The sequence below is a fragment of the Hyposmocoma kahamanoa genome, unplaced genomic scaffold (genome assembly GCF_003589595.1).
Source record: "Hyposmocoma kahamanoa isolate Upper Pololo Valley unplaced genomic scaffold, ASM358959v1 99702, whole genome shotgun sequence".
NCBI classification, from domain to species: Eukaryota; Metazoa; Arthropoda; class Insecta; order Lepidoptera; family Cosmopterigidae; genus Hyposmocoma; species Hyposmocoma kahamanoa.
The window spans coordinates 628214-655575 of record NW_020656001.1 but is presented as its reverse complement, the minus strand read 5'-3'; the positions used below and the strand labels follow the sequence as shown (position 1 = coordinate 655575).

The 27362-nt window shown below is 37.8% G+C and overlaps 1 protein-coding gene across 1 annotated transcript; it reads left to right on the top strand.

Moving 5' to 3' along the window:
- Window positions 1–27362, top strand: LOC113239156. The gene is made up of 15 exons (XM_026476027.1): window positions 1–70; window positions 6473–6626; window positions 8086–8301; window positions 8386–8958; window positions 10118–10290; window positions 11530–11643; window positions 13396–13596; window positions 15390–15544; window positions 15816–15960; window positions 17827–17978; window positions 18995–19208; window positions 19363–19578; window positions 21861–22028; window positions 24091–24182; window positions 27048–27362. Exons 1-15 carry the CDS (start codon window positions 1–3, stop codon window positions 27144–27146), a joined length of 2742 nt encoding a protein of 913 aa, XP_026331812.1. The 3' UTR covers window positions 27147–27362.

Genomic DNA, 27362 nt, shown 5'->3' with positions numbered 1-27362 from the left:
ATGATGTACCGCACATACATGGTACTCGCTTTTGCGTGCGTCTTCGACACTGTCGTCGCACTCGACACAGGTAAACTTAAAATTAACAAACTTGTAGAACTCATTGGAGCGAGACAGAATCGTTGGATTGAAAGCATTTCTTACAGCGTGTTACTTGGATACGTCTTATGGACACGCGAAAAAGTTTTAACGAGCCCGTCATAAGTTTTCGATATTAAAAATACTTCCAATTCAAAATCAACAAATATGTCTTTCTATCAAATGTAAGCAAATTACTCTTAAATCGTCACAGATTCCCATGAGAACAATAGGTAAGAAATTCAAAGGGTTATTTACACTATATTTATTTAGGGGATCTGATCATTATTGAACGTATTCGCCCTATCACGGTGCGTACCCACGGCCCGTGATATCAAACCGGAGTCCGGGCGGCCACGGGCCGACACGCGTACTGGCGATTATTCGGGTGCGTAGAGAGGATAGGCCGCGCGCGCTCTGGGGCCCCGCCTTTGAATTTACTGACCAGATCCGAACAGGCCGCCACGGGTCAGCACGCGCGCGGGCGGAGAAACGGACCACGGACTGTGGGTAGCCGAAAGAGAAAACATCTATTCCACTAAGTTATTCTAGAAGTTCAATCAGTTGAACTAATTGGAAAAAATATTCCAATTAGTTCAACTTATTAGAAAAACAATAATAATAATAATAACGCACACACACATAGACAACCACAAATTGCACCCAAACTCACGAGAGAAATAAACGTAGCCCATACAAATATTTTCCCGGCCCGGTATTCGAACCTGGGACCTCTGCGTGGCAGTCTGGCATGGTAACCGTTCAGCCACGAAGGCAGTTTAGTAAAATCCAAACAGATAAATCAAAGTACTATACGACCAAACGTGTATGCAAAGTCTATTAGAACGTCTTCGCGGCAGTACATGTTGGCTCTGACAAAAGGAGATTGTTCTTGCAGACAGATATTTGTGTCAACAGCAAATCAGGCTACAATCATTGTTCGAAAATCACCTCCAATGCAACAGAACAAGACACGACTATGTGTAGCTTAATGTGCTGCCGTCTGTACATATGTATCATTTAGAATATCTTTTTTCAAATATAACATATTATAAACAAGACCTAAACTCGATTTTTATGATTTAAGTGCGCAGAAACTGTATAATAAAACTTTAATATTACATTTTTGGTTCAATACAGTTTTAAACCTCGTAAAAGGTACATTTTGAATACCAACCGGAATCTTATTAGTTAGAAGCGTATACATTATAAATAAATATATTTTCATTTCTCGTTTTTATGTTGTGTTTATCACTATTTTACGTTAAAAAATGATACTTTCATATGTGTAGAAATGTATACCTTTTATTCCGATGACTAAGCAACTTAGTATGTGTATTTTCTAATTTCACACGTAAATATAAATACGTATTTCGTTCAGGTCAGATATTCCTTAAATGCTGTTCATGTGAAGTATTCGCCATCCTTACATTTTTAGTTCTCCCACCACTCAAGAGATGGCGCAGCGATCGAGTTAAAACGCGCTATCGTTTTGTTACATGGCGAGCTATACAATCCCTCGCCCGATTGGGACATTAACAGAGAATTCTGAGGCAAATCCGCCTTTTAAAGACTGATAGGTTAAGTTTAAAAAGAAATGGTAATTTTTGAAAGGTTTTCCCCTCAATTTTGAGGTTGGGTAGACCTATAGTAATCATTCACATTATACGTACACGTACACGTAAACTACGTGATTTGTAGAACATTGATGATGGACTGCATTACCGATTAATCGTACTAGATTGTTAAATCCAACAACAATCTGATAAGAAAGTACTTTGATTTAAAACAAAATGGGAAAAACGGTTTTTATATCTTTTTTCAAACCGACGCGACGTAATGTCGTAATGTTTTTATGACGTTTATAAAGTATTCACTGGTATTTTGTATAAAAATGTTCTCTAGTGTGTCATTGCAATATGGTTTTTTAAAACATATGTACGTGTGGCGCACTAAAAGTTTCCAGAATTAATAAGAAAAAAATACTATACATTTATAAACAATAAATTCAGAAATGAATTTATTGTTTCTCAAAATATTCTCCGTTAGCGTTAATGCACTTTTATTTTATTTATTTTTTATTTAAACACTTTATTGTACCACAAAGTAACTTACAAATTTTCAGAAACAATGTAAATATTTGTGTACAAAGGCGAGCTTATCCCATAAAGAGATTTCTTCCAACTAACCTTTGAAAATCTGAGAGGAAAGTTGGTTTTTGGGGTGGTACTAAAAATAGATAAGTAAAGAAATGAAATATACTATACTCAATAAATACACAGATAAATTTAATAAATCAAATGTACATACGAATATAAATATATTAAGTAATGTTGATACATTAATACATACAAAGTCTATAATAAATTGAATGTACAAAATAAAACTATAAATAAATATATCAAATGTAAATAAATATTTCAAAAGCTCTAACATGTGGAGTCTGAACAATCCCAAAACTTCAAAAGAGAACCCTTGAAAACCCGAACCGAAGGCGACTGTATGACCTCGACCGGGAAAAGGTTCCACATACGGGCAGCATTTACTGTGAACGAGGTCGAATATTTTTGGGAACTGTGTTGTGGAAGGACGAGGGACAAATTGGTGCCAGAACGCAGGCGGTCACCCATAGCCTGACGGTATTGAAAACGCTCACGTAGATAGCTAGGTGAAGTGGGATGGAACAGGATTTTATAGAGGAAGCATAAAATCTGAGCATTTCTACGTAAACGAATAGGCAACAACTTCAACTCATCTCTAAACTTGGAAATGTGGTCGTACTTTTTCAATCCAAACACAAATCTGATACATTGATTTTGCAGCCGCTTCAATTTATTAAGAAGGTCCTCCGAAAGATCAAGATAGGAGACGTCACCATAGTCCAGAATAGGAAAAAGAAGAGTGCGTATTAGCATAAATTTGGTAGACAGAGGAAGAAAGTACTGCATCCGCTTGAGGGAATGAAGTGATGCAAAGATTTTACGACTTACATCGGCGACATGCTTCGACCAAGGAAGTGTCTGGTCCATTATGATGCCCAAATTTTTAACTGAAGTGGAAAAAGGAATAATGGTGTCATTCAAAACTAAATTGGGCATCACCATAGACTCAAACTTGGAGATGGAATGGCGACTGCCAATAATTATGGCTTGGGACTTTTGTGCATTTAAAAGAAGTCCGTAGTTCTTAGCCCACACCGAAACCTTTTGTAGGTCGGAATTCAATGTGCCGATAGCAGTAACTACATCTTCAAGACGGGCTGCAGTGTAGATTTGAAGGTCATCGGCATAGAGATGGAAAGAAGACGTGAGTAATGATGTAATTCCACCGATAAAGACCGAAAAAAGTATAGGTGATAAAACCCCACCCCGCAGAACGCCAGCCGTAAGGCTACACCAGTCCGAGTACATGTCATCGGTCTTTTCATGTTTCGCAACTTAGAAAAGGATTCAGTTTAAATACAAGTTTTTATAAATTGCTAAATAAGTACCTTCCGTACTACCAACAAAAACATCTCAAATAAAATGCAGTAATACACCGCAAATCCTGCACTTAAAAAGCACTAATGAAATTTTTGTTGTACTTGGATAAATATGATAATATTCCGTTTGAGTGGTTCTAACGTTTACCATGAAATTATTCCTTAAGTTATAGTTTGTAAACAGGGAATAGTGTCTTTATATTTGAAAAAACTTTTTGTTTTTAAACATAATATCAATAATGACTAGTTTACTTAACAGACATAATCTTCAAGAAAGTTTATGCTGTATTATGTTTAAAAAAAGCTATTGTAATTATTAGCCTGTGGGGTCCCAGTGCCCTTCATTTGTACAAAATTTTATCTAAAACATTAATACAGTGTTTGGGAAACCCAAGGGAGAACCTGCCAGCATCTTGGGCACCTTGCCGCGGGGACCCAATTTTATTCATATAATTTAAAAATTCTAGTTTTACTTAACAGTATTTAAGCTTTTATTGTACCTTACCTGTATATTATCACAATAATGAATTATATAAAGATTATTTTTAAAAATCTTAACTAGAATTTCTCTAAATGTCTAGTAATAAAGACGAAAAATCCATTAATCGACCCTTACAATAAGGAACACCCGGTAAATGACACTTACTAATAAGAAACGTGTTACTATGATAGAAAATTTTGTCCTAAATCTTATTAGAAATTAAAATGTCGACCAATGGTGTTTGTCGGTCACTGGTGCCACTACCTTATCTTTTTTATTTGTCAACCGATTTAAGTAAAATAAACATTAAATGTTAATCTACGTCCAAGTTTATCTACATACTTTACCGTAAACTATATTCAAATTAATTCAACCACTGTGGTGATCAGCATGCATAAACGCACAGAAAAAAAGGACAAAAAAAAATATGTTTGTTTTTGGTTGATAGTACATTAGAAGTACAGGTTCAAGTCATTACAATTTTAGTATATCTATTGATATTTGCGCCAAATAATTTTTGTGTGGAAAGTAAACTTCAAAGTTATGTACTTCTAAGGCACCATATTTAGGACGTCTGTAAAAAGGCCAGATCAAAGCGATTTTAGTTCACAAGACTGATGCTAGTGCCCAGTGCGGATTGGGAAAGAGGCATGATTGTAATAAATAATACTGTAAGCACGGCCACACAGTGTTTATGGATTTCCAATGTATCTAAGCTGACATACGGCGCCATTAGTGACCAGAACAAAACTTTATTTGATAAGACTTGTTTATACTTGTACTCGTCCTGCGGTCGTTTGTTGTTTCTTATTTATTTTGTACCATTTACACTTACAGTACTTATAACTAAATATGTAAATCATAGTGTAAGGGTTGAGTCGATCACTGACCGGTTAAAGTAAAATGCGGAATTTGGACCACAGAGCTTTGGGTGACGACCATCTACAAATACTAACCAGCGGATGTTTGAAACTTTCAGTTGGTTATTAAACATGTTAACATCATAACTGCCTCAGGTGCTGAACGGTTAACATGCTGGTTTACCACGCAGAGGTCCCCGGTTCGATTCCCGGGCCGGGAGAAATATTTGTGTTGCCTACATTTATTTCCCTCGTGAGTGTGGGTGTAAGTTGTGGTTGTCTATGGGTGTATCCATGGCACCCGCGATACAGGGTTTCCCGAGTGCGGGGCTATGAGTATGTGAGCGTTATTATATTCTATTCTATGGTATTCTATTCTTTAGTTCTATTACGGGATTCGATCATGGGTAGGGTGTAAAATGGCATCCGCCTTAGTATCTTTGTGCGGGTCAAACAACGAGTAGACCTAGGACGTAACGTGATACTGGCAGGATAAAAAAAGGAATTTGAATTAATGAAGGAAGGTTAATGAGACATCCTCTTACTAAAAATTAACAAAAAATTGTTAAAGATTTATGACGCGAATGTGGATGGAACGGTTTTAAGAATCCCAGTAGAACTTACATTGACCAGATCAGTGATGTCCTCGAAAAGGTTGGGATCCGAAGTGACAGGAGTAAACGAAGTTGTATGAAATGGGTAGTTCATGCATGTGAGGTGGGTAGTTCATGCATCTATCCTGACACAACTTTCGATTGTGTAAGGATAGAGTAAGATGGCGTTCGTAGTTTCTGCCTACTCGTCCTGTGGGACAATGGCGTGAGCTTATGTATGTGTGTAAAACATATATTTTAGAAGAGCCAATTTTCGCCTGACTTCTGGCATTTTATAGGATATCATGCCTAAAATAAATGGTATACGGTACTACGTATATAAGGGTATTAGGTTGGTACGCATAATGTTTTTGTACAAAAATCTCAAAAATGACTGAATTCCTTTTGTTGTGATAAACGTTGTGATAAATGGCATTCATTCATTTGCAAACCACACCGCTCAAATCAGTTGAAGTAATTTTAAAAGAGAGTGTCAAAACTGCATTTTATTATAACATCTAGTGACGGGACGGAGAAGACGTGCGCCTGATGGTAAGCTACACGCCTGTCCATAACAGTTGCGCCACTCAAAGCTTTCAATCACAAAGATCTGAGTGGCACAGCCACTCCACCCGTCACACAGAGACATAAGTTGACAAGTCCCATGTGCCTAGTAATTTCACTAGCACCCTTACCCTTCAAAACCGGATCACAGTAATGCTGACATTACTGCTTAGCGGCAGAAATCGGTAAGGTAGCAGTAGTTCCCTGGACAAACTCTTTAGCTAGTAGAGCTACTAAAAATTCTAGCTGCATAAGTAATAATAATATACGACAATCTTATAATATACGACAGCCTAAGTAATAGGTTGTCTATTTATGGAATTGTATGTGTTTCATGCTTAAAAGTAAAAGCCTTTTGGAGTGGTGTTGTTTGCTAATCGACGATTTGATTCGAATGTATTTCGATGTTCCGCAGAAGTTGTAGTGTTGAGGGCAGTTCGAGGTCGCGACGCGCGGTTGCCTTGCGGACAAGGGAAGGTCTTCTTGGACGGCCCGGACGCATACGTACTGTGGCTTAAGAACGACCGCGAGTTCCTCTATCGATTTCCCAATGAAGATTCTGAGAGAAGGCAAGTTTGTTCGCAACAAAGAATTAATATTGACCTTTTCGATACCTCCAATGAACACTATGACATTTTACTTTTTGAACCTATTGTGTTCTTATTTTGTTTTTTGTTTCTTTCTGACATTAGGCGAAAAAAGTGTCGGCTCTGCTAAAGTGAGTGCGTGACAATGGCAATGGCAATGGCATCCTGAAGATGTTGCCCATCGTTTTGACTGTACAGTTTTAAAGTTTTGGATAAACATTACAATTGGTCAAATTAAGTAATAATTGTGCATTTTCCAAATTTCAATATTTAAATTTTCTATCAATATTTCAAAATTCATTGCAATCATTCTAACACAGTTTTAAGGTTTTCTTTTGTAACTAACACCATTCTCTTGTAGGCTATGGCCTGAAATAAATGGTTTATTATTATTATTATTTAGTTTTTTTCATTTTCGTTTTTCAATATTGTTTAATGTTCTTTTATTTTTGTTTCACAAAATTTGGGGAGCATAATATTAATAAATAAACATGGTTGTTTACAAAAATAACTGAAAAAGACCAAAAAATAAACTTCGCCTAGTTTTCATTAGAGGTATCGTTTTTAAACCATGTACGTAAGCAAAATAACTTAGATAGTGTTCTTCTCTACATCTCTGTCCCGTAACTCTACGTGGAAACTCCCATTAAAATAAATAAGTATTATCGTTATATGTTACTATTTTAATTATAGCGCTCTATATATTTTCTCGCCACTCGCTCTATTCGGAATATAATTCGTATTGGCACTTCAGTTGGTTTAGGGTTTCCAATTGGACTGCACTCCCAGTTGCATTGGGTTCGTCTCGGCTGACTTACAACACCGACGCAAGAAGTAAACACGTGACGAGTTGTTTATTATAATTGTATACACAGCTTGACCCTATTTAAATTTACAATGTTCGCGACCAGAGGAGACTCACAAAGTATGATCTTGTGTTTTCATCTTGACGTTACGGCGTATTAATGTTAGAGGCGAAGAGCGAATTGTACTCAGAGCTGAGCTTCTTCTTTGCTTATACCGAATTATGCAGTGATGTAGATCGGAACTGAGACCTTAGATAGTGTTTACACAGTGTGTGATCGGGACAGCCTACAGAGCAATTGTTTGCTGGATGTCAACTCTCAACTTCGACTGATTTGTCCTTGGTCCTGCTTGGCCTTTTATACCATGTGTTGGCTTGGGTTTGACGCTTGCTTCTGGCGTGGCGTCGCATCTCAGCGCGTGTCCAAACGCGGTCTAACAGTCTTCATTTGGCTAGCGAAACCAGCGCGCGGCCAAGGGTCCGTCATAAAAACAAAGCGTGTCGCTCGTCTCTGGCGGGTTTACTACCTGCACTGTGCAACGGCAACCCTTTCTGAGAATCGCATAATTTTGGTTTGCTGCAGTAGTTACTGCCATTTATTTTTACACTGTGGGATTTGTTTCTTTTGTTTGGAAGTGGAAGCAGGGGGGAAGCATTGGCCGTGAGTTTGGATATAGCTAAGGCTTTCGATCGGGTCTGGCACAAGGCTCTTCTATCGAAGTTACCATCCTACGGGCTCCCAGATGGTCTTTGCACCTGGATCGCCAGTTTTTTGATAGAGCGGAGCATTAAAGTTGCGTTAGACGGTTTCTGCTCGGACTCCATGCTCATCAACGCTGGCGTTCCCCAGGGGTCAGTGCTATCACCAATCCTGTTTATCCTGCATATCAATGATATGTTACTGACAAGTAACATTCATTGCTATGCGGATGACAGTACTGGTGATACCTTTTATACTGGCCGTGCAAATATGACCCAACAGGAAGTGGTAGAAGGAAGAGCACAACTTGTGTCTGAAATCGAGACCTCACTGGAGCAAGTCTCCGTATGGGGCCGACAAAATCTTGTCCGCTTTAACCCCACAAAAACACAAGTTTGCGCGTTCTCCGCTAAGAAAACTCCATTTGTTATAGCGCCTAAGTTCCAAGGCACTCCCCTCGTCACCTCTAATAGTATAGGCATCCTTGGCGTCGACATCTCGAACGAAGTCCAGTTTCGGGGTCATTTGGAGAATAAAGCCAAAATGGCTTCTAAAAAGATTGGTGTGCTCAACAGAGCGAAGCGGTGTTTCACATCGGGGCACCGGCTTTTGCTATACAAAGCTCAGGTTCGGCCCCATATGGAATACTGCTCGCACCTCTGGGCTGGAGCACCCAAGTATCAGCTTGATCCACTTGACTCCATCCAACGTCGGGCTGTTCGAATTGTCGACGACCCTATGCTCACAGACGATTTAGAGCCCCTTAGTCTGCGGAGAGATGTTGGCTCTCTATGTGTGTTCTACCGTCTGTATAACGGGGAGTGCTCAGACGAACTCTTTGAGTTAGTGCCTCCGTCACTCTTTTACCACTGCACGACCCGCCGAAGGAGAAGACTCCATCCCCACTTCCTCGATGCTTGGCACGTCACGACCACTCGAGCATCTCGTTCGTTCCTTCCCCGAACCAGTAAGATGTGGAATGGCCTTCCTCCTGAAGTGTTCCCCTTGCGCTATAACATGGAGTTCTTCAAAAGACGTGTAAACAAGGTTCTCCGGAGTCGGCAACGCATGGGTGATGCCTCTGGTATTGCTCATGTCCATGGGCGACAATGACCACCTCCCATCAAGTGGCTTGTCTGCTCGTTTGCCTACTGGTTAACATAAAAAAAAAAAAAAAAAAAAAAAGTTTGCTTTTTTACGATACCAAGTAACGGGACGAACAAGTCGTGCGCCTGGTGGTAAGAGACACGCCTGTCCATAACAGTTGCAGTGCCGCTCAGGGCTTTAAATTGCAAAGATTTGAGGGGCACTACCACTGCATGCGCTCCTCACTCTAAAACAAAAGTTGACAAGTCCCATATGCCTGTAACTTCACCAGCATCCTTACCCTTGAACACCGCCGTAGAGTTGCCTGCTTATCGATATTCTACAAGATATATCGCGGAGAGTGTGCGATGGAATGGCATAATTTGATTCCGCCTTCTCCTTTCCATCATCGGGGGACTAGTCATGGGCTGGGGTTCCATCTCTATGTTGTGGATATTCCCAGGATTTGCACGTAACTTTTGGCCTCCACATTTATATAGCGACGCTAGAGAGTTTAATTGCTTGCCTGCGGGCTTACTTCCCGAACGCTATGACTTGGGCCTTTTCGAGGCGAGAGTGAATAGGCATTATTTAGGTGTGCATGCTACATCGTCGACCTCGTCATCACTTTCCATCAGGTGAGATAGAGGAGATAGAGGAGAGTGCACACTTATTTTTTTATTAAAAAAAAAACCTGCTGCTACTAAACTGACCAGCAGCTACCTTGTGTTTGGGGCCATCTGATTAGTTTTGACGAGACCTGCATTTGTGTTTCAATTGTCGTTGATGTTTCGGTAAGGAACACAGCGAAAACGGAAAAGCTTAGTTTTGAGGTTGGTTTTTTTAATACAAAAATATATTTTATTTTAAACATACTTTCAGAGCGGTGAACCGGGATCGTATCTTCGGCACGTCATGTGATGGCGAAACCTGCCATGACGATACTTCACTGTTGTTAAAGAAAGTGGGACACCAGGACGCCGGTACCTATCGCTGCCGTGTACATTACCAGGCGTCCCCCTCTGTCGACTACGTCATCGATGTTCGGCTGGTTGGTAAGTGTTATTATATGAAGAAATAACACCTCCAATGATAACAATAAGCAAAATTTCTACTAGCTCCAGTGCCAGTCGGATCTTTTTGAGCATTCTATGTCTAAGCTAGATACTTAAGTAACGGAGGTGGTAACAAGGCAATAGGTCAATAAAAAATTTAAATTGTAGTTAGAAATCGACATTGGATTAGCGCTTGGATTCGCGCTTAAAAGTATCCACATCAAAAAGCATAAAATCGCAAAAAGAGCATCAATCGCGTGTACATGATATTGTATCTATATAAATTATTGAATATTGCCAGTAGAGGCTAATTTCCATAACACTTATCTTCAAGTAGTTTTCACTAAGTTTAATATGGTGAATTTTTAGGCCTTAAATTGTTGCAAGCAAAATTAAGCAGTAGTATGACGGTACAATTTAAATTAAATGTTTTCATTGTTTTTATATTTCTTTACGTATCACTACGTTTATATAGATTAACGCAGGATATTTTTTCGTGGTTTTCCTATTAGACCCGTCGTCCAGTTGTTGGAAGGTCAATGGTTAGAAAGAATGTGCGTGTAATAAAAACGGTACCTTATAAGCATTGACTTACAATTATATGGACGTCGGGTCCGCGCTAAAAAGTGTCCGCACTTGTAAGGCGCTAAAATCGTATACAGAGCGCGACACTCCGCTTTAGTCTTCATTTGTTCTACGGACAGCGCGATACTGCGATGACATTACAATTTAAATTTCGAATAGGTTGACTTGGGACATTTTTTTCGTGGTTTTTGTATTAGACCCATTGACTTACAAATAAATGGACGACGGGTCTAATACAAAAACCACGAAAAAAATGTCCCAAGTCAACCTATTCGAAATTTAAATTGTTATGTCATCGCAGTATCGCGCTGTCCGTAGAACAAATGAAGACTAAAGCGGAGTGTCGCGCTCTGTATACGATTTTAGCGCCTTACAAGTGCGGACACTTTTTAGCGCGGACCCGACGTCCATATAATTGTAAGTCAATGATTAGACCCGTCGTCCATTTATTTGTAAGGCAATGCTTATAAGCTATACATTGTATATGTATTGTGTTGTCTATCCATTCTAAATAAATAAATAGTCATTTGATCAAACCTTCATCTTGTGTAGTTTTCGCCTACACATAACAGTTGTAATGACACTAAGAGCTTTAAATCGCAAAGATCAGATGGACAATGTCACACAAATTTTTATTATACTAATTTTGAACAGATGCTCCGGGATCTCCGAGGATATACGACGAAGCAGGAGAGGAAATTAAGAGGGCATACCTCGGGCCCCTCAGCCTCGGCTCCGACTTGACACTCATCTGCGAGGTTGACGATGGTAAATGTTTGCATAACCACTATATCTTTGTCCTGCAGAAACGTGCAGTTAGGGCAATTTACAATCTGGGCCCCAAAGTATCTTTGAGAGATAAGTTTAAGGAAATTAACATTCTTACACTAGCCTCACAATACATTTATGAAAATATAATTTATGTTAAAAGGAATAGTAATTTCTTTATGAAAAATAGTGACAGACATAACATTAATACGAGGAATAAAAATAAACTAGCTTTTCTTGATAGTCGTCTTCACAAAGTCAAACAATCATTTAAGGGGCAATGTATACGCTTCTATAACAAGATTCCGGTTGATATACAAAATTTGCCTTTCACGAGGTTTAAAACTATAGTGAAACAAAAACTTTATACTAAAGGTTATTATACAACTTCTGCGTACTTGGATGACAAAAATCCGTGGTAGTAACCCGTTTAGCTCATGGAGGTAGTTTCAATCTGATGTTTCAAATAAAAAAATATTGTAAATGTTATTTACAAAGAGCAACCCCTAGAGTTTCTTGCTCATTCTTCTCAGGGGAATCTGCCTTACGAATGAGCGGTAGAGTTTAACCATTGTGACGATTTCAAGTGTAATAATGCTTACCTATGAAATAAAGATTATTTTGAATTTGAATTTGAATTTGAACTATACATACTATCCTTCTGGCGAAACCACCCTCAAAAGCGGAATAGATTTTCCAATCAAGAAGACAAGAAAACGTTGCTTCTAATATGACTACAGTTTGGTCGGCGGACTAAAGCACATAAGTCAAAATCCAACATCGTTTATTTAAATTAATACATCTACTGGTTAACGTACATAAGTAAAATTCATTTGTTGCTTCATAAATTTCGAACTTTATTCAAGAGGTTATTTCCAACTCAAAAAAAATATATAATTAGGATAAAGATAACACTCTGGGGTTCCTAAAATGAGATATCTCATATTAGGATACACGTAAGCGTCATACACGACTATTTAAAAGAAATTAAGGTCTGAGGATGAAGATTTGCAGAAAGCAGCAGTGATGGTGAATCATATGATGCTGAATGTCCTTCCTGCACCGGATGGTTTTCAGAAGACACGAGAGGCGAAACATGGGCTAAATGTCAAGGCTGTTTCAAGTAGACTCATGAGGATTGTGGAGAAGTTTTAGCATATCGATTTTTATGTTCTTTGTGTTTAGATATATCTAATGTTTAGAAAACTACTTTTGTCTTTTATTTATTTGTTGATTTTTGATATTGTTTAAGAAAATCACTGTGATTCTTAAGAATCTGACATCGATTATAATGTAAGTTGAATATTTATTATAAAGTCGTTACTAGACCTATAATTTGAAGTACGATGTTATTGATTAAAAAGTCTCGCCAATAAAATGTTTAATTTAAACAATTTCTTTCTTTATTCTCTAAATCTAAATCTCAAACCCAAAGGAACCTAATTTGAGATACTATCTCATATTAGCAACCCTTAGTATCTCACAACAGGCGGCCACTTGCTCGAGACGTAATTTCTGAATTTTTTAATAATATCTGACATAATAAAAAAAATATTATACTTAGGACTAAACTGTCTTTCATAGATAAAATACATTAAATTCCCTGTCTAATATTGTGCAATAATTTATTTTTTACGGGCAAGAATAAAAATGGTATCTCATGTCGGCATCCTTACCCTATATATTAACAAATGAAGCACTTTTATCACTTATGTGCTTTAGTCTGCCGACCCTAGATTTATTTGTTTACAGATCAGCCGGACACACTGGTGTACTGGCGGCGTAATGGTGTAGTGATCGAGCGTGCGCACAGCGTGCGCCCACGCGTGTTGCGCGCCGAGGTGCGCGTGCAGAACGTCACACGCGCCGAGCTCGACGCGCATTATGAGTGCCTCGCCCAGAACGCAGACGTCACCGACCCTCTCAGTGCTAGTGTTGTCGTCAAAATGTATCGTAAGTGCACACAAAACGATTTAAAGCTCATGGAGAGAGTTTATCGTACGCATCGAGTATATAACCAGAAATAGAGACGAAATAAGGGCCATATATTCCTGGTAACACATTAGCGATACAGCTCTTATAAATATCAACTCTCATTTGCACTGAAATATAGACTGGCCAACTACTGACCTGTGTGTACATCTCCGTATATTCCGAAAATATTCTGTATTTATTGTAATAAAGATAATATCTCTAACAATGCCGTGTTGTTCTATTTGGTGGTGTGGGAAAAACAGCAAAACATCTAATTACAAAACAAACGGAATCACATTTCATCGGTAATTAAATATTAAGTATGTAATTTTGCAATTTTCGTCCATTAAAGCAAAACTCAATTTAACTGGTCCTTTTGAAGTGAAACAGTTGACGACACCCATTGACGACACCCGTCAATTGTTTCGAACTCGGGCTAGCCAATCGGAGCGCAGTTGTCACAGTAATGATATGGCAGAATAGTTTTCAAACAAGTTAAATGACATTTCGTCTCTATTTCTGGTTATATACTCGTTGATCGTACGCTTCGTGACGAAAAATCGTTATCGCAAGCAATAATCGCCATAAGATTATCGTATCATAATGTTTACATTCAGGCAAAAACTAAAATCTCGCCTACGATTATGTCATACGAGATTTGCAAGCAGCTTTATTGCCTCCTCGACTGTTTACACAGAGAAATATATAGTAAGGAGATTCTTGCTTACGTGTTTTCGACTTGTACAACACGATCTCGTATGACATTATCGTACAAATCGGTTCGAACCGTTTTGAGTGCGAGAATTGCCATCGAGTTCAGTGATTACTGCGTTATCGACTATGGATATATCAAAATGACGCAAAAATCATACAAATTTGGAACTGCTGCTAATATTAGGTTCATTACACTCGTAGTGCACTTTATAGAACTGTATTATTTTTTTAAATTTTACAACATTCCTTAACCCAACCTGTTTTTTCGTTCTCGTTTCATTAATTCTTGTCTTTAGGCCCATTTAGATGGAGAAAGTTTATCGCACGCTTCGTGACGAAAAATCGTACGCGATTATCGTAAGTAATAATCGCCATAAGATTATCGTACCATAAAGGCCCATTTAGATGGAGAGAGTTTCTCGATTATCGAAAGGATATAAAAAACTTTCCTCGTCTAAACATTCGCGATTATCGACCGTCCACGTTAGAGATAATCGACTCGTCTTTGAATATAGATACGCTTTACATCGGGTCAGCCTGTAGTAGCCACCTCGGTAGCTCTGACGTTAAGCACGTCTTCTCCTCGTCCACTCGTTTATTCTACATTTAAGGCGCTTTGTTAGAAACGATCTTTTGTAAATTTTTGGTTTTCTTCAGTGTATTTCATGGTTTTAAATTCAAGCCCTTTAGTTGTAATATTAGAAACAATAAACATAGAAACTAATATAATTAAGTAGTAGCATGGTAGTATAACAAAATATTTCTTTTTCTATATTTACGATTAATTTAAATATAAGAACAAAATAAACTGAATTCGATAGTGGAGCCGGATTTACATTTTGTCTGACGTGTCTGTCACGTCAGATTGCGACACACTCATATAAATCTAACCATCTGACGCGTTACGCCACGACACGTCAGACAAATGTTAATCCGGCTTTAAATTTTGGTCGCGGCGGAAAACACTTAACGAGTTTCATATGCGATATCACCGATGTTCTGGGTGGTGTCACCAGAGTTAATTTCGTTACAGGTGTAATTTATATATACTGTTTTAGTTCCGCCTTTAACCGTGGAAATCCGTTTGAACAATAACGTGGACTTCGAGGCTGGGCAACCACGCGTCGTGGACTGTGTGGTGGTAGGCTGCGTACCTCCCCCCTCCATCACGTGGCATCTCGGGCAGACTCTACTCAGATCCACCGTCCACAAGGTACCTGAGATCTAGTGAAGACACAGACCAAAAATTAACAGACCCCATTATCCGCAAAATTCACAACGAGTTCCTTAATATTTAATAATAGAGTCATTTGGGTTGAACTTCTATGAAGATTATAATTGCATTCTTTAAAAGCGGCTTTTGGTGCCACCAAAAGTCTCCTAAGCCTTATTATTGTGTAGGTTTATGAACAGAACGTGTATCTGACCTCAGAAGGACCCACTAAAGTAGGCAAAAACTCTTAAATAGATATGAACCTTGGCAGGAACTCCACGATGGCAACTACACAGTGTCGTCTCTAACCTTGGCGCCCTCGCTGCGGGACAATGACCATGAACTGATTTGCCGAGCTCACAACTCGCATCTGCCTGCTGCTGTCTTCGAAGACAAAGTGACGTTGCATGTCGGTTGTAAGTTTGAACTATTTTTTAAGCAATTAAAATTTTTCCCTTACTAATACGATTCACTTTGCTTGGATCGAGCAGCAAGGACATTGGCTTTATTTGTGAATTGTTTTTTTTACAAACGCATTAAAATCCATTTAAAAAATGTATATCGTATTATACGTCTTCTATTTAGTTCAGTTGATATAAAAAAAAAATCATTGGTATATCTAAAATACCTATTGAATACAGCGGTTTTCTTGTAATTTTTCGAGGTGAGTTTGTGTTTTTATTTAATCGTGAAAATGTTTAGGTACCATTTTTTCACACCGTATATTTTCTATATTTCTAAATAAATAAAGACTCTTAACATGTAACATTAGAGAAACGCAAATGATCCACAAGATTTATTGTAAGAGATGATAAAAGAGGAAAAGAAAGACTAAAACAAATAAATTGATAAAAAGAAGAGGTACAATTATTATAAAACATTCCCTGTAAACGTAAATAACACAATGCTCACTCCAATAACGCTATGTAATGCTAATATAACTATGTAATTTGAATAGTAAACGACTGGAAGCTTAACAAAATTAATGTGATTTGTGATTTAAGAGGCACGTTCACTAGTTTCAAAAAATTTGACGGTTGTGACGACGGGTAGAATAAAGGTAGGAGTAGTGATGGGAAAGGTAATTCGAGAACTCAAATTCAAATTCAAATTTCAAAATTTCAAAGGAATTCAAAATTTTAGATCATGAACTTGAAAAGAGGATGATAAAAAAGTGGGATGAAGGAAGTCAGCGTCGTCACATCCTTTACCTTCTTCTACTACCCGGAATAACTAAAAAAATACACTGCTCGGAACCTTAGGATAACTCAGTTGTCGTACAATTTCTTTTCATTCTTATTTACAACACCCAAAGCGAACGTCAAACTGTCGTTTTCGAAACCGAACCTAAATGGCGTCACAACCGTACGATTACTCGAACTTCTCGACCGGCAAAGATAACAAACGTTATTCAGAACACAGTTATCGAATGAAAGTTACCGAACGTCCTATTGTTTACAAAGCAAGAATGTTATATGGAAATCTCTTATTATTTTAAATAAAATCTGGATTTTGTTCAATTTCATTAATTTATTTTAATGCAAGTCTAATGCATTCCTATATTTTAGGCTTTTAAAGTCTTAAAATGTATACCGTTATCGTATCCGAATCCGAATCTAACGCGTAACTGAATAGCTCGGAAAGCGCCCTTCGATTCGAGAACGAAATCCAATAGAACGATTCGGTTAAAACATCGAAGAGTTCTCAATAGGGGCCCAGGCTGCACTCTCGTTCTCCGTCCAACATTCCGTCCGAAACAATTATTGTCAAATAATTAATACTCGACCTAATTAGAAGACGCATGGATGCAAATGAATTCCTACTTGACATACAGCGTGTCCCAAAATTCAACGATAAGCGGGCGCTGGAGGGTGGACCTGCGCATAACTACTTGAGGAAAAATAAGAAAAAAAATTTATATAATTTTTTTTTTAATTACGATAAAAAAATTGTTATTCTTCGAAAATTTACTCCCTTAATGATATTTTAAATCACCACGACCACAATTTTTCAGATATTTCTGATGTTTTAATTTTAACGGCCACCTAAGTAGTACTGCTGTCTACCACAACTCTTAAAAACCCTAGAATGCCTGCAGTTTTACACAAAAATCCATCAAAATATTTTTTTTCCTTAAAATTTTTTTAATTACTTATTTGACAGTCATTGTTTCGAACAGATTTCCGACGAAGAACGAAAGTACACCCCCAGAACTGTGTAGGAACATGTAATCAGGCCAAGTTTAGAAAACGGTGTCTACCATGATCTTGCCTGTTTACCAGTCCGACCAATCTGCTTGACGACTCGCGATGAGACGGTGGGCGCGATTCTGCGGGAAGCGGAGACCATCACCTGCGTGGTGGACGCCACGCCCGAGCCCCTGCAGTTCAGCTGGACCTTCGCTGATTCGCGAATTTTGTACACTAGTGTTAAGGTATTTATTTACTTATGTACAAATGAGTATAGTCGCGATTCGTGTGTTCCCATTTAAGACTTCTTATCCGCTCACGCGATACATGCAGCCGTAGACGCATACCACACCTAGAGGTGCCGGTGATGAGTTTATACCGATTTATCGGATATCGAAGTTATAACAGGTAAAAGAACTAATATTAATTGCTATTTCGGTAACTACTCTAGCAAACTATAAAGTTTTTAATGCCTGGGTCTGTCATTAAAAAAAAAAAAACAACTTCAAAAATACGTCACGACAATCGTGTGTGTTATTGTTTGGGCTGGTGATTTCGGTGTTTATTTAATGAAAATATACCGTAAGTAAAGTTTTTAAGTTTACCCTGAATATAAATGTTTATAAACTATACTTTAAGGAGTAATTTCATGGTAAACGTTAGAACCACTCAAACGGAATATTTTCATATTTACCCAAGTACACCAAAAATTTCATTAGTGCTTTTTAAGTGCAGGATTTGCGGTGTATTATTGCATTTTATTTGAGATGTTTTTGTTGTAGTACGGAGGGTATTTATTTTGCAATGCAGAATAATAATTTTTGTTTATAAAAACTTGTATTTAAACTGAATCCTTTTCTAATTTGCGAAACCAAATAGCCGCCATTTTGCGGTAGGATGAGCGCATCGCGTGAGCGGTTATTGTGACAAAAGTTACGGGATGATCCTCAAACTTTCTGTAACATTATTATAGCAATAATCCGTAGCAGTAGAGCTCTTTGTGAAAGGATCCTCCAGAGAAATATGAGCATATTGCGTGGGCGCAGTGGCAGTGTCCCTTGCTGCTGCTGCGGACAGGCGTATTGTTTATGACCAAACGAACGACTTATTCTTGCGGTTCTAAGGCTCAATTTATATTGCGGCGGAACGGAATAGAAGCGAATTTTTGTAACGATACATAGCACGTTTCTAAAAACGGACATTCCATAACTTGCTCTAGAGGACTTACTGACTTACTCTACGAGGCTTGCAATTTCTTCAGAAAGTACCAGGCCATCATCACCGGTACTTGTCGACGCTGACATGGTTGCCTCGTGACGGCGATATCGGACCTCTCCTCTGTCGGGCTACCAACTCGTTCGGCGAGCAGAAACGCGCCTGCGCATACACAGTTGCTCCTGGGGGACCACCAAATACTCCAGAGTGTGTCGTGCTGCGGTCTTATCCGAACTCACTTCGAGTGCAATGCAAGAAAGGTTGGTTTCTATAAAATGGATGATTTTGCTTCGCGTACTTATATTCTGGTTCCGAAAGCCTTATCGATAAGATAAAAACCCTTTTAGATTTTTTTAATCCTCACTGTTTCGTTCAAGTGTCTGTCAGAGTATTGAACATTTTATTTTTCACCAGGCTGGGATGGCGGGCGAGCCCAAACAATCCACCTAGAGCTAATAGCAGAAGACGGTACAACATTCTACAACGTAACAGACTCAGCAGGCCATTTTCAACTCCCCGAATTTGAAGAGGGACGTAACTTGACTGCCGTAGTATATGCAAGTAACACACGAGGACGTAGTGACCCGAAGACTATGCAATTACAAATGCTAACGCCTTTGAGTGCTTCAGGTGATTTTCTTTGCTATTTCTATGAATGATTTTATAAATAATTATACTTAGCTTTCCAAGTTTATATCTTTTAGAATAGCATAGACCGTATTTTAACTAAGCTATAAATGTTTTATTAAAAAAACCGAACTAAAAAGTTTGTGGAATTACATCTTATTTGCCAAGTTTTATTGATAGGAAATGAAACTATTTTTCCGGATTTAAATAGCGTATATCTGTTTTTTGAAAAAAACCGACGTTTCGGGCCCTTTACAGGCCCAATGGTCACGGTTGGCTGACCGTCAATTTTATCGATGTCGATTTAAATCCGAAAAAATAGTTTCATTTCCTATGTGTAACAATCGCGAAAACCTAAGAAGTTTTATTGATTTTTATTATGATTTTATTAACGGAAAATGCGTGAAATCTATTATAGCGGATTCTTCCCTTAATTAGTCACCCTTAGAGATTGAATATTGTCTACAAATTTGAACAGGACTAGTTCTAAAGTAACCACTTTCCAATCATTCGCTCGACTCATTTAAGGAACTGGTAAATGGACATTATTTATCACTTAGTTAAGTATTCGTTATCCAAATTAAAATATGTATATAAATTGTATAGAGATGGATGTGTGGAGTGACAAGAAAGGATAGGATTAGGAATTAGTACATCAGGGGAAGTTTGAAAGTGGCGGCAGTGGCGCCAGTGGCGGAAAAGATGAGGAGTAACAGGTTAGCAGGTATGGACATGTCATGCGGAGAGAAGCATGTCATGTGACGAGAAGAGTGCTAGGTATGAATGTGGAGGGATATAACTTTTTATTTATTTATTTTCAAGCTACAAAAGACTCATAAAACACATACCTTATAGACTAACATACGTAATAATATGATAAAAACTATTTATTTATTTACACGTATGGACCGCGACGTGTGACGCAACGTGGGTGTCCGATAAACGTCCTTGGAAACGCTAAATTTATAAAATAAAATTGTATATAAATTTCACAAGTGTATTCTATGTATTGTATATTCTTACACATTTAGTATAGGTATACGTAGCAATGTGTATGTATGTTATGTAGTACGTTCTATGAAAGAGTGTAACCGGTTCAATTTATACACCGTTCAGCTGCTTTGAGCAACATAAACTGCCCTTCATCTATAACTCCGTAATAATTTGAAAGGTTGCCTGGAAGAGATTGCTGTTTAGCAATAAAGCAGCCGATTGTACCTTTTGACTATGTTAACTTTTAACTTATTCTATTCTTTAATTTTCATCGAAATCGATTAATAAATATCGGAGAATTTGCGTAATGTACAAAAAAATACAGTCGCATTGCAAACCTCCTTATTTTTAAGTCTGTTAGTTAACCTTGCCTCGAAGGGTGGCTGTTCACGCATGAAGATTTATTTTTATAAATAGCGCCTGACTTTAATTTAGGAGCAATTACTTTTAGCAATTATTTAGTTGATTTTGCTATTTCTCCAATTCAAGGCGTTTTTCTCTCGATATACTTTGAGTAGTGTCGTAGTGAGAACCTATTTTTATTATCTCCAGTATCAAGTCCTGTACAGTGGCGAACTAGGGGATATTTCAATGAAACTTAGCAAATAGATGTAATTCCACGTACTTTTGAGGTCGGTTTTTTTAGTACTCTGTACTGATTATTTTTAAGTCTGTTCGTTAACCTTGTGACTGCCATAGACGCTTTAAAGCGTCAATGAAACCATGTGTTATTTATAGTATGGATTCATAGTTGCAGTTTGTGTTCTGTTATGTTTTTCTTTAAGTTAGGACAATTGAATTAATATAACGTTAAAATTCATAACATGTGACTAGACTTGGCGTCTAGGAAATAAAACTAGTTTTTGTCAGTGGCATCCGTATTAATGGAGGCGTGTGTACGCCAGCCGCTATGGAAAAAATGTAGAACATGAAGAGGCTCTTTCACTTTTTAACTTTATCTTTGAAGAAGAATTGTTTGTGTTCATGAGAAGGAAATGGCATATAAATAATAATAAATATATATAAATATTCGACAACCTAACATACGTTGCTCTGATTCCAAAGTAAGCAACTAAATCAATTGTGTTATGGAAATCGGAAACAACGACTCCACCACAAACACCCAGACGCGAGACAGTATAGAAAAGTTAGTTTCCTACACGGCCGGGGATCGAACCCAGGACCTCAGAAATGGCACCACGAACACCGATGTGCAAGTCACTCGGAGACCGTCCTAAAATATAAAATATGTACACCTTGAAACGTTACTTATGTGCCATGTTGATTTGCAGCGGTGACAGAAGAGGTTCCATCCTCATCATGGACAGGTTGGATAGAATTGGCATCTGGCGTTGTAGCAGTAGTCGCGGTAGTTGCTGCCACCGGACTCTGCATCAGAGCTATCAGACTACGACGCGAGCACGTCGAGCTTAACCCTGACTTAGTACCTCGGTCTGATGGTGAGCAACTCAACACACAAACAGCAAATCCGATCGAAAAATGGCAGGCTTTTGAAGTTACAAGTACAGTTTTTACAAAGATTATTTTTATTTTAAGTATATTATGAAGAAAATACGAAGAAAGAAATAGTGATGACGAAAGTTAGAAAGTCCTTATTTTAACAACAAAAGATTTTATCCAGAAAATTCCACCAATTACGAATCCAAAGTTTTTGTTCAAAGTGAAAACATAATAAGTTATTTAAGAGAAAGTTAATACGTAATGTATTTAGAACTACTTAGAAAATATTTATTGAGGATCCCGATAATTAAACGAAGACATGGCTAAAAGGACTTGTGTCCAGGCCAAAACTCTTAATAAATAAAAGTCATTTTCCCCGATCGCAAATGTCGAAAAGGTTGTTATAGATTGAGTGTTATTAGGGGAATGAGAAGAGTAGACGCTAAACTATATTTTAATTTTTTTATCGCCAGGAAATGTGTTACGCATACCACTCGGCTCGGGGAGCATCAAGCGGTTATATGGGACTCCCGGGCGGTCATCGAGTATATAACCAGAAATAGAGACGAAATGTCATTTAATTTGTTTGAAAACTATTCTGCGATATCATTACCGTGTCAACTGCGCTCCGATTGGCTAGCCCGAGTTCGAACAATTGACGGGTGTCGTCAACTGTTTCACTTCAAATCGACCAGTTAACTTGAGCTTTGCTATAATGGACGAAAATTGCAAAATTACATATTTAATTACCGATGATGTGTTTCCCACACCACCGAACAGAACAGCACGGCAATGTTAGAGATCTGATTATCTTTATTACAATAAATACTGAATATTTTTTGGAATATACGGATTCGTACACTCAGGTCAGTAGTTGGCCTGTCTATATTTCAGCGCAAACGGGAGTTGATATTTATAAGAGCTGTATCGCTAATGTGTTACCAGGAATATATGGCCCTTATTTCGTCTCTATTTCTGGTTATATACTCGATGCGGGCGGTAGTCCCATGAATCAAATGAATTTTTGAAGGTGAACAACGTTGACTTTATGAGCCATCCCGCGTGCAGTCCCGACCTGGCACCTTGTGACTTTTATTTATTTCCAAAAATTAAGAACCAGGTACGCGGTCAACGATTTTCATCACCTGAAGAGGCTGTCGAAGAGTGTGAAAAATATGTTTCAGAAATTGTCACGGAGGAGTGGCATAAATGTTTTCAAAATTGGTACATTCGTATGAAAAAGTGCATTAACGCTAACGGAGAATGTTTGAAGAAACAATAAATTCATTTCTGACCATTTATAGTATTTTTTGATAATCTTTCCGGAAACTTATTTATTACATTTTAGATGATTTTAGACATTAATCCTCGTTTTACCACTGAATTTTTGACCCAACATTTTGTTATTTATTACTTCTTTCTTTTCAGATTACATAAAGGATTTTTTATTAATTATTTTGGCAGTGTTCATTTTTGAGTACCTATATTAGTCAAGCCCACAACGTGTTCATTTTTTGCAAAATTCCTTACAGGTTATTGACTTACTTCTATAATTCTGTCTATGTATGTAATTCTGCCTCTGCCAAGGTGAAAGGTTCAGGCTATTATGTGGTCACTTCCCTTGTCTCAGGAAACCTTCTCCAACTTGCAGGATTTGTCACGATTTGATCTTTCACCGTTGAAGCTATAGAAATTAGTATATTTTTTGTGATATCAAGTAACAGGCGGTGGTAAGCGACAAGTTTCACTTTTTTTAAATTGCTTAGATTACACAATGACGAAATGATAAAAAACCTAAAATTTTTTCTAGCTCAAATTGAGTTTCAAAATGGCCACCGTAAACACATTAAATTTTTCACGCGAAAAAATATAAGAAAATTAAATGGTCGAAAGGCAGCATGGCTAATCAGATGCCTTAACCTGCCCGAAAATTTTTACTACTAATGCCAAAATAAAACGAAGAATAAATATTAAAAAAAGTTGTTCATTCTCTTCATAAGGTTTGACGTCGGTTCAATATGAAAAAAATATGATTCTCGTTATTTTGTGTGTTTTGGTCAGGTTCGTTCCACCGCGAGCCGGACTTCACTCGCGAAGAGCGTGTTCTGGGGACAACCAACATCACTGTCAATCAGCTTGCCTCCTGCCAGAATGTAAGTCACAAATTGTCGACGATGATCGGTGATCGGAATTGGAAATTTAAATTAAGACTAAACTTCGTGTAAAACACTTAATAATACGTCCCTCTAAAATAGGTTCTGGAATGATGAAAGTAAAAAGCAAAAAATTATAACAATATAGTCATATTTTTACTTACAATAGCATACATTTTGTTCTAACCACTATCACAGTAATATAGGGAATCGGACAACTTTTGTAAAGTTTATAAAATTAACCATAACCATCATTGACTTATAAATAAATGGACGACGGGTCTAATACACAAACCACGAAAAAAATGTCCCAAGTCAACCTATTTAAACGTAGTGACATGTCAAGGAATATGAAAAAGCTAAAACGTTTAATTTAAATTGTAATGTCATCGCAGTACTGTCTAATTTTGCTTGCTTCGCTGTCAGTCGAACAAACGAAGACTAAAGCGTGAATGACGCTCTGTATACGATTTTAACGCCCTATAAGTTCGGACACATTTTAGCGCGGACCCGACGTCCATATAATTGTAAGTCAATGATAACCATATACAATTATCAAATTATCATTTTAAAGTAGTAATCATTAATACAAAGATCGAACACTCAGAAGAAATTCCTTCGATCCGGTCGGATTCGAAACGACGTCTTCTTGCATACCGTACCAGACGCTATACCAACTAAGGCACGGCAAAATCTTTCATAGATTTCTCATATATGGCGCTACGACTAAAAAGTCGTTGAAAAACCAAATACAAAGACACGACGCAAGCACATAGAAAAATTCGTTGGGTCCGTTGGTTCGTTCCGTGGCTTAGTTGGTATAGCGTCTGGCACGGTATGCAAGAAGACGTCGGTTCGAATCCGACCGGATCGAAGGAATTTTTTCTGAGTGTTCGATCTTTTGTATTAATGATTACAACAAACCAGTGGAGTAATTTCACAAAAAATAATTGAATATCAATTCAATAAAAATTTAAAATATCATTTTAAAAGTTTTCAAGTCCCTAACTTTAAAAAAACCGCGTTGTCGTCTCTACACGTCAACTCACGCGTGACGTCATTAGTAGGTAATAGACAGTATGCACTTGCCACTCGCAATAATTTTACGTAATGTCCTCAATCCTAAAGTTGTACAGTTTTTAATTACAGAGTTATTTTAAACGAAATAAACACATAATAACACATAATAATAAATTCTTTGCTTGTCTTCTTATACCGTAACGTAATTTTTGGTCACATATTATTTACAATGTGTATACATAACAAATTGACAATACAACAATTATCAGATTTTATTTAGTCATTTAAAAAAACAAATCATTATATTTCATAAAAATATTGATTGAATAATCCTTAATCGATACTAAAACATTATAAAAAAAACGCAGTAGAGTAATTGCTTATGAAAATAATAATGAAAATGGACATACTTTTTTATTGCCTTCGAAAGCCACGGAACCATTTCCATTTCAATTTCTTTGCCGAGAGTCGACCAATCAAAGTCTCCTGAGGACACCTCGTAGAGAGGTGCAACACGTGTCTCGTATATTTCTGTGGGGTAGTGTTGGTGACTGTAGCATATAACACAAGCGCAAGTGTTATTTATTTTATTTAAATAAAATTAACTGCATGAAAAAAATATTCAACACAAGCGCAGCTATTTTGCACGATTTAACCTTCACTGGACAAGCCAGCGGAGGAGAAGCGGGGAAAACAGTCTTGCTCATTAACGCACACACTCAACATAGCCCCGCACCCGGGAAACCCTGTGTCGCGGGTGCCATGTACATACACATAGATTCGCGAAACAAACAAATGTAGGCCTTACAAATCGACTCATCCGTAGAACAAAGATCTATGTGTAACATTGACTGACAAATAAATGGACGACGGGTCTAATACAAAAACCACGAAAAAAATGTCTCAAGTCAACCTATTTAAACGTAGTGACATGTAAAGGAATATGAAAACGCTAAAACGTTGAATTTAAATTGTAATGTCATCGCAGTACTGTCTAATTTTGCTTGCTTCGCTGTCAGTCGAACAAACGAAGACTAAAGCGTGAATGACGCTCTATGTACGATTTTAACGCCCTATAAGTTCGGACACTTTTTAGCGCGGACCCGACGTCCATATAATTGTAAGTCAATGATGTGTAAGACTACTTGTTCTCAGGACATAGTACATTTCGTTCGTTCTTCTTCGCTGTGGATGTCAGATCGACCGTTGTTCGATTTTATATTTCCGAAACGGAATAAATATATAAATTCTCAAAGCACATTTACATAGGCCTTAGTTTGAATAACGAAATTATTCTCGTAATGTACTTATACTCTTTTCGCTATATAATCACACCGGACTCTGTTCTTCGGATAAGTCGAAATATTACTCCCGGCCCGGGAATCGAGCATAGGGCAAAAGGCAGTTGCTACATCAAATAGTTTAGTTATTTACTATTAAATAATGGTCGTACAAAAAAAATACGATACACCTAAGGATATCGTCTAAAGAATGTGCTCATTTGTTTATCCGATCATATAAAAAAATCCTGAAAACAACGTAAATAAAAATGTAAGTTCTTTAGTTATTAAATTTAGATTTGTCCCAAAAATTTGTAAATTTCCCAGCGATTTAAAGACACGCCGCGCCACCCGCTGCCCCTTCAGTCGCCATCGGGCGCTTGTCGACGTTGGATCTGTGTAAAAGTTTCTCCGCGTGTTCTTATTTTATTCACGTTAAGTTACATCGCACAGACGGCGAGACTCGAGGGGCGACTAGGCATGGATTTGCGGAAACCAACGCCTGAATCTATCATCTATAATTTATGAAAGTGAGTGAACTAATATTTCTTCAAATTTATTGCAGCAGTACTCATCGTCACCTGTGCCGTCGTGTCGCGTGCTCGTGGGCTGCGCACACGCACCCGAGCCATGCTCCTCTACCCAACATTCATATTTCGTTTAATGCCGATATATAAATACCTATACAAATATTACAGCAGTGGCAAATAGCCTGGTTGGGAAAACGCTTAACTAGTAAAAAAAGATTGCAGGTTCGAATCCCAACGCGGGTCTGTAACGTTTAAGTCCTTTTTAAATCATGTGTGTAGTTTAGTTTATTAAGTAAGAAATGAAGCGTGGAGAAAAGGTTCACCAAACTCTTCCAAGATCACATTAAGCT

Coding starts and splice junctions, on each gene's coding strand:
- LOC113239156 (XM_026476027.1), top strand. CDS start 1: ATGATGTACCGCACATACATGGTACTCGCTTTTGCGTGCGTCTTCGAC. Junction 11,644..13,395: donor CATCTGCGAGGTTGACGATG/GTAAATGTTTGC, acceptor ATTTGTTTACAG/ATCAGCCGGACACACTGGTG. Junction 13,597..15,389: donor TGTTGTCGTCAAAATGTATC/GTAAGTGCACAC, acceptor ATACTGTTTTAG/TTCCGCCTTTAACCGTGGAA.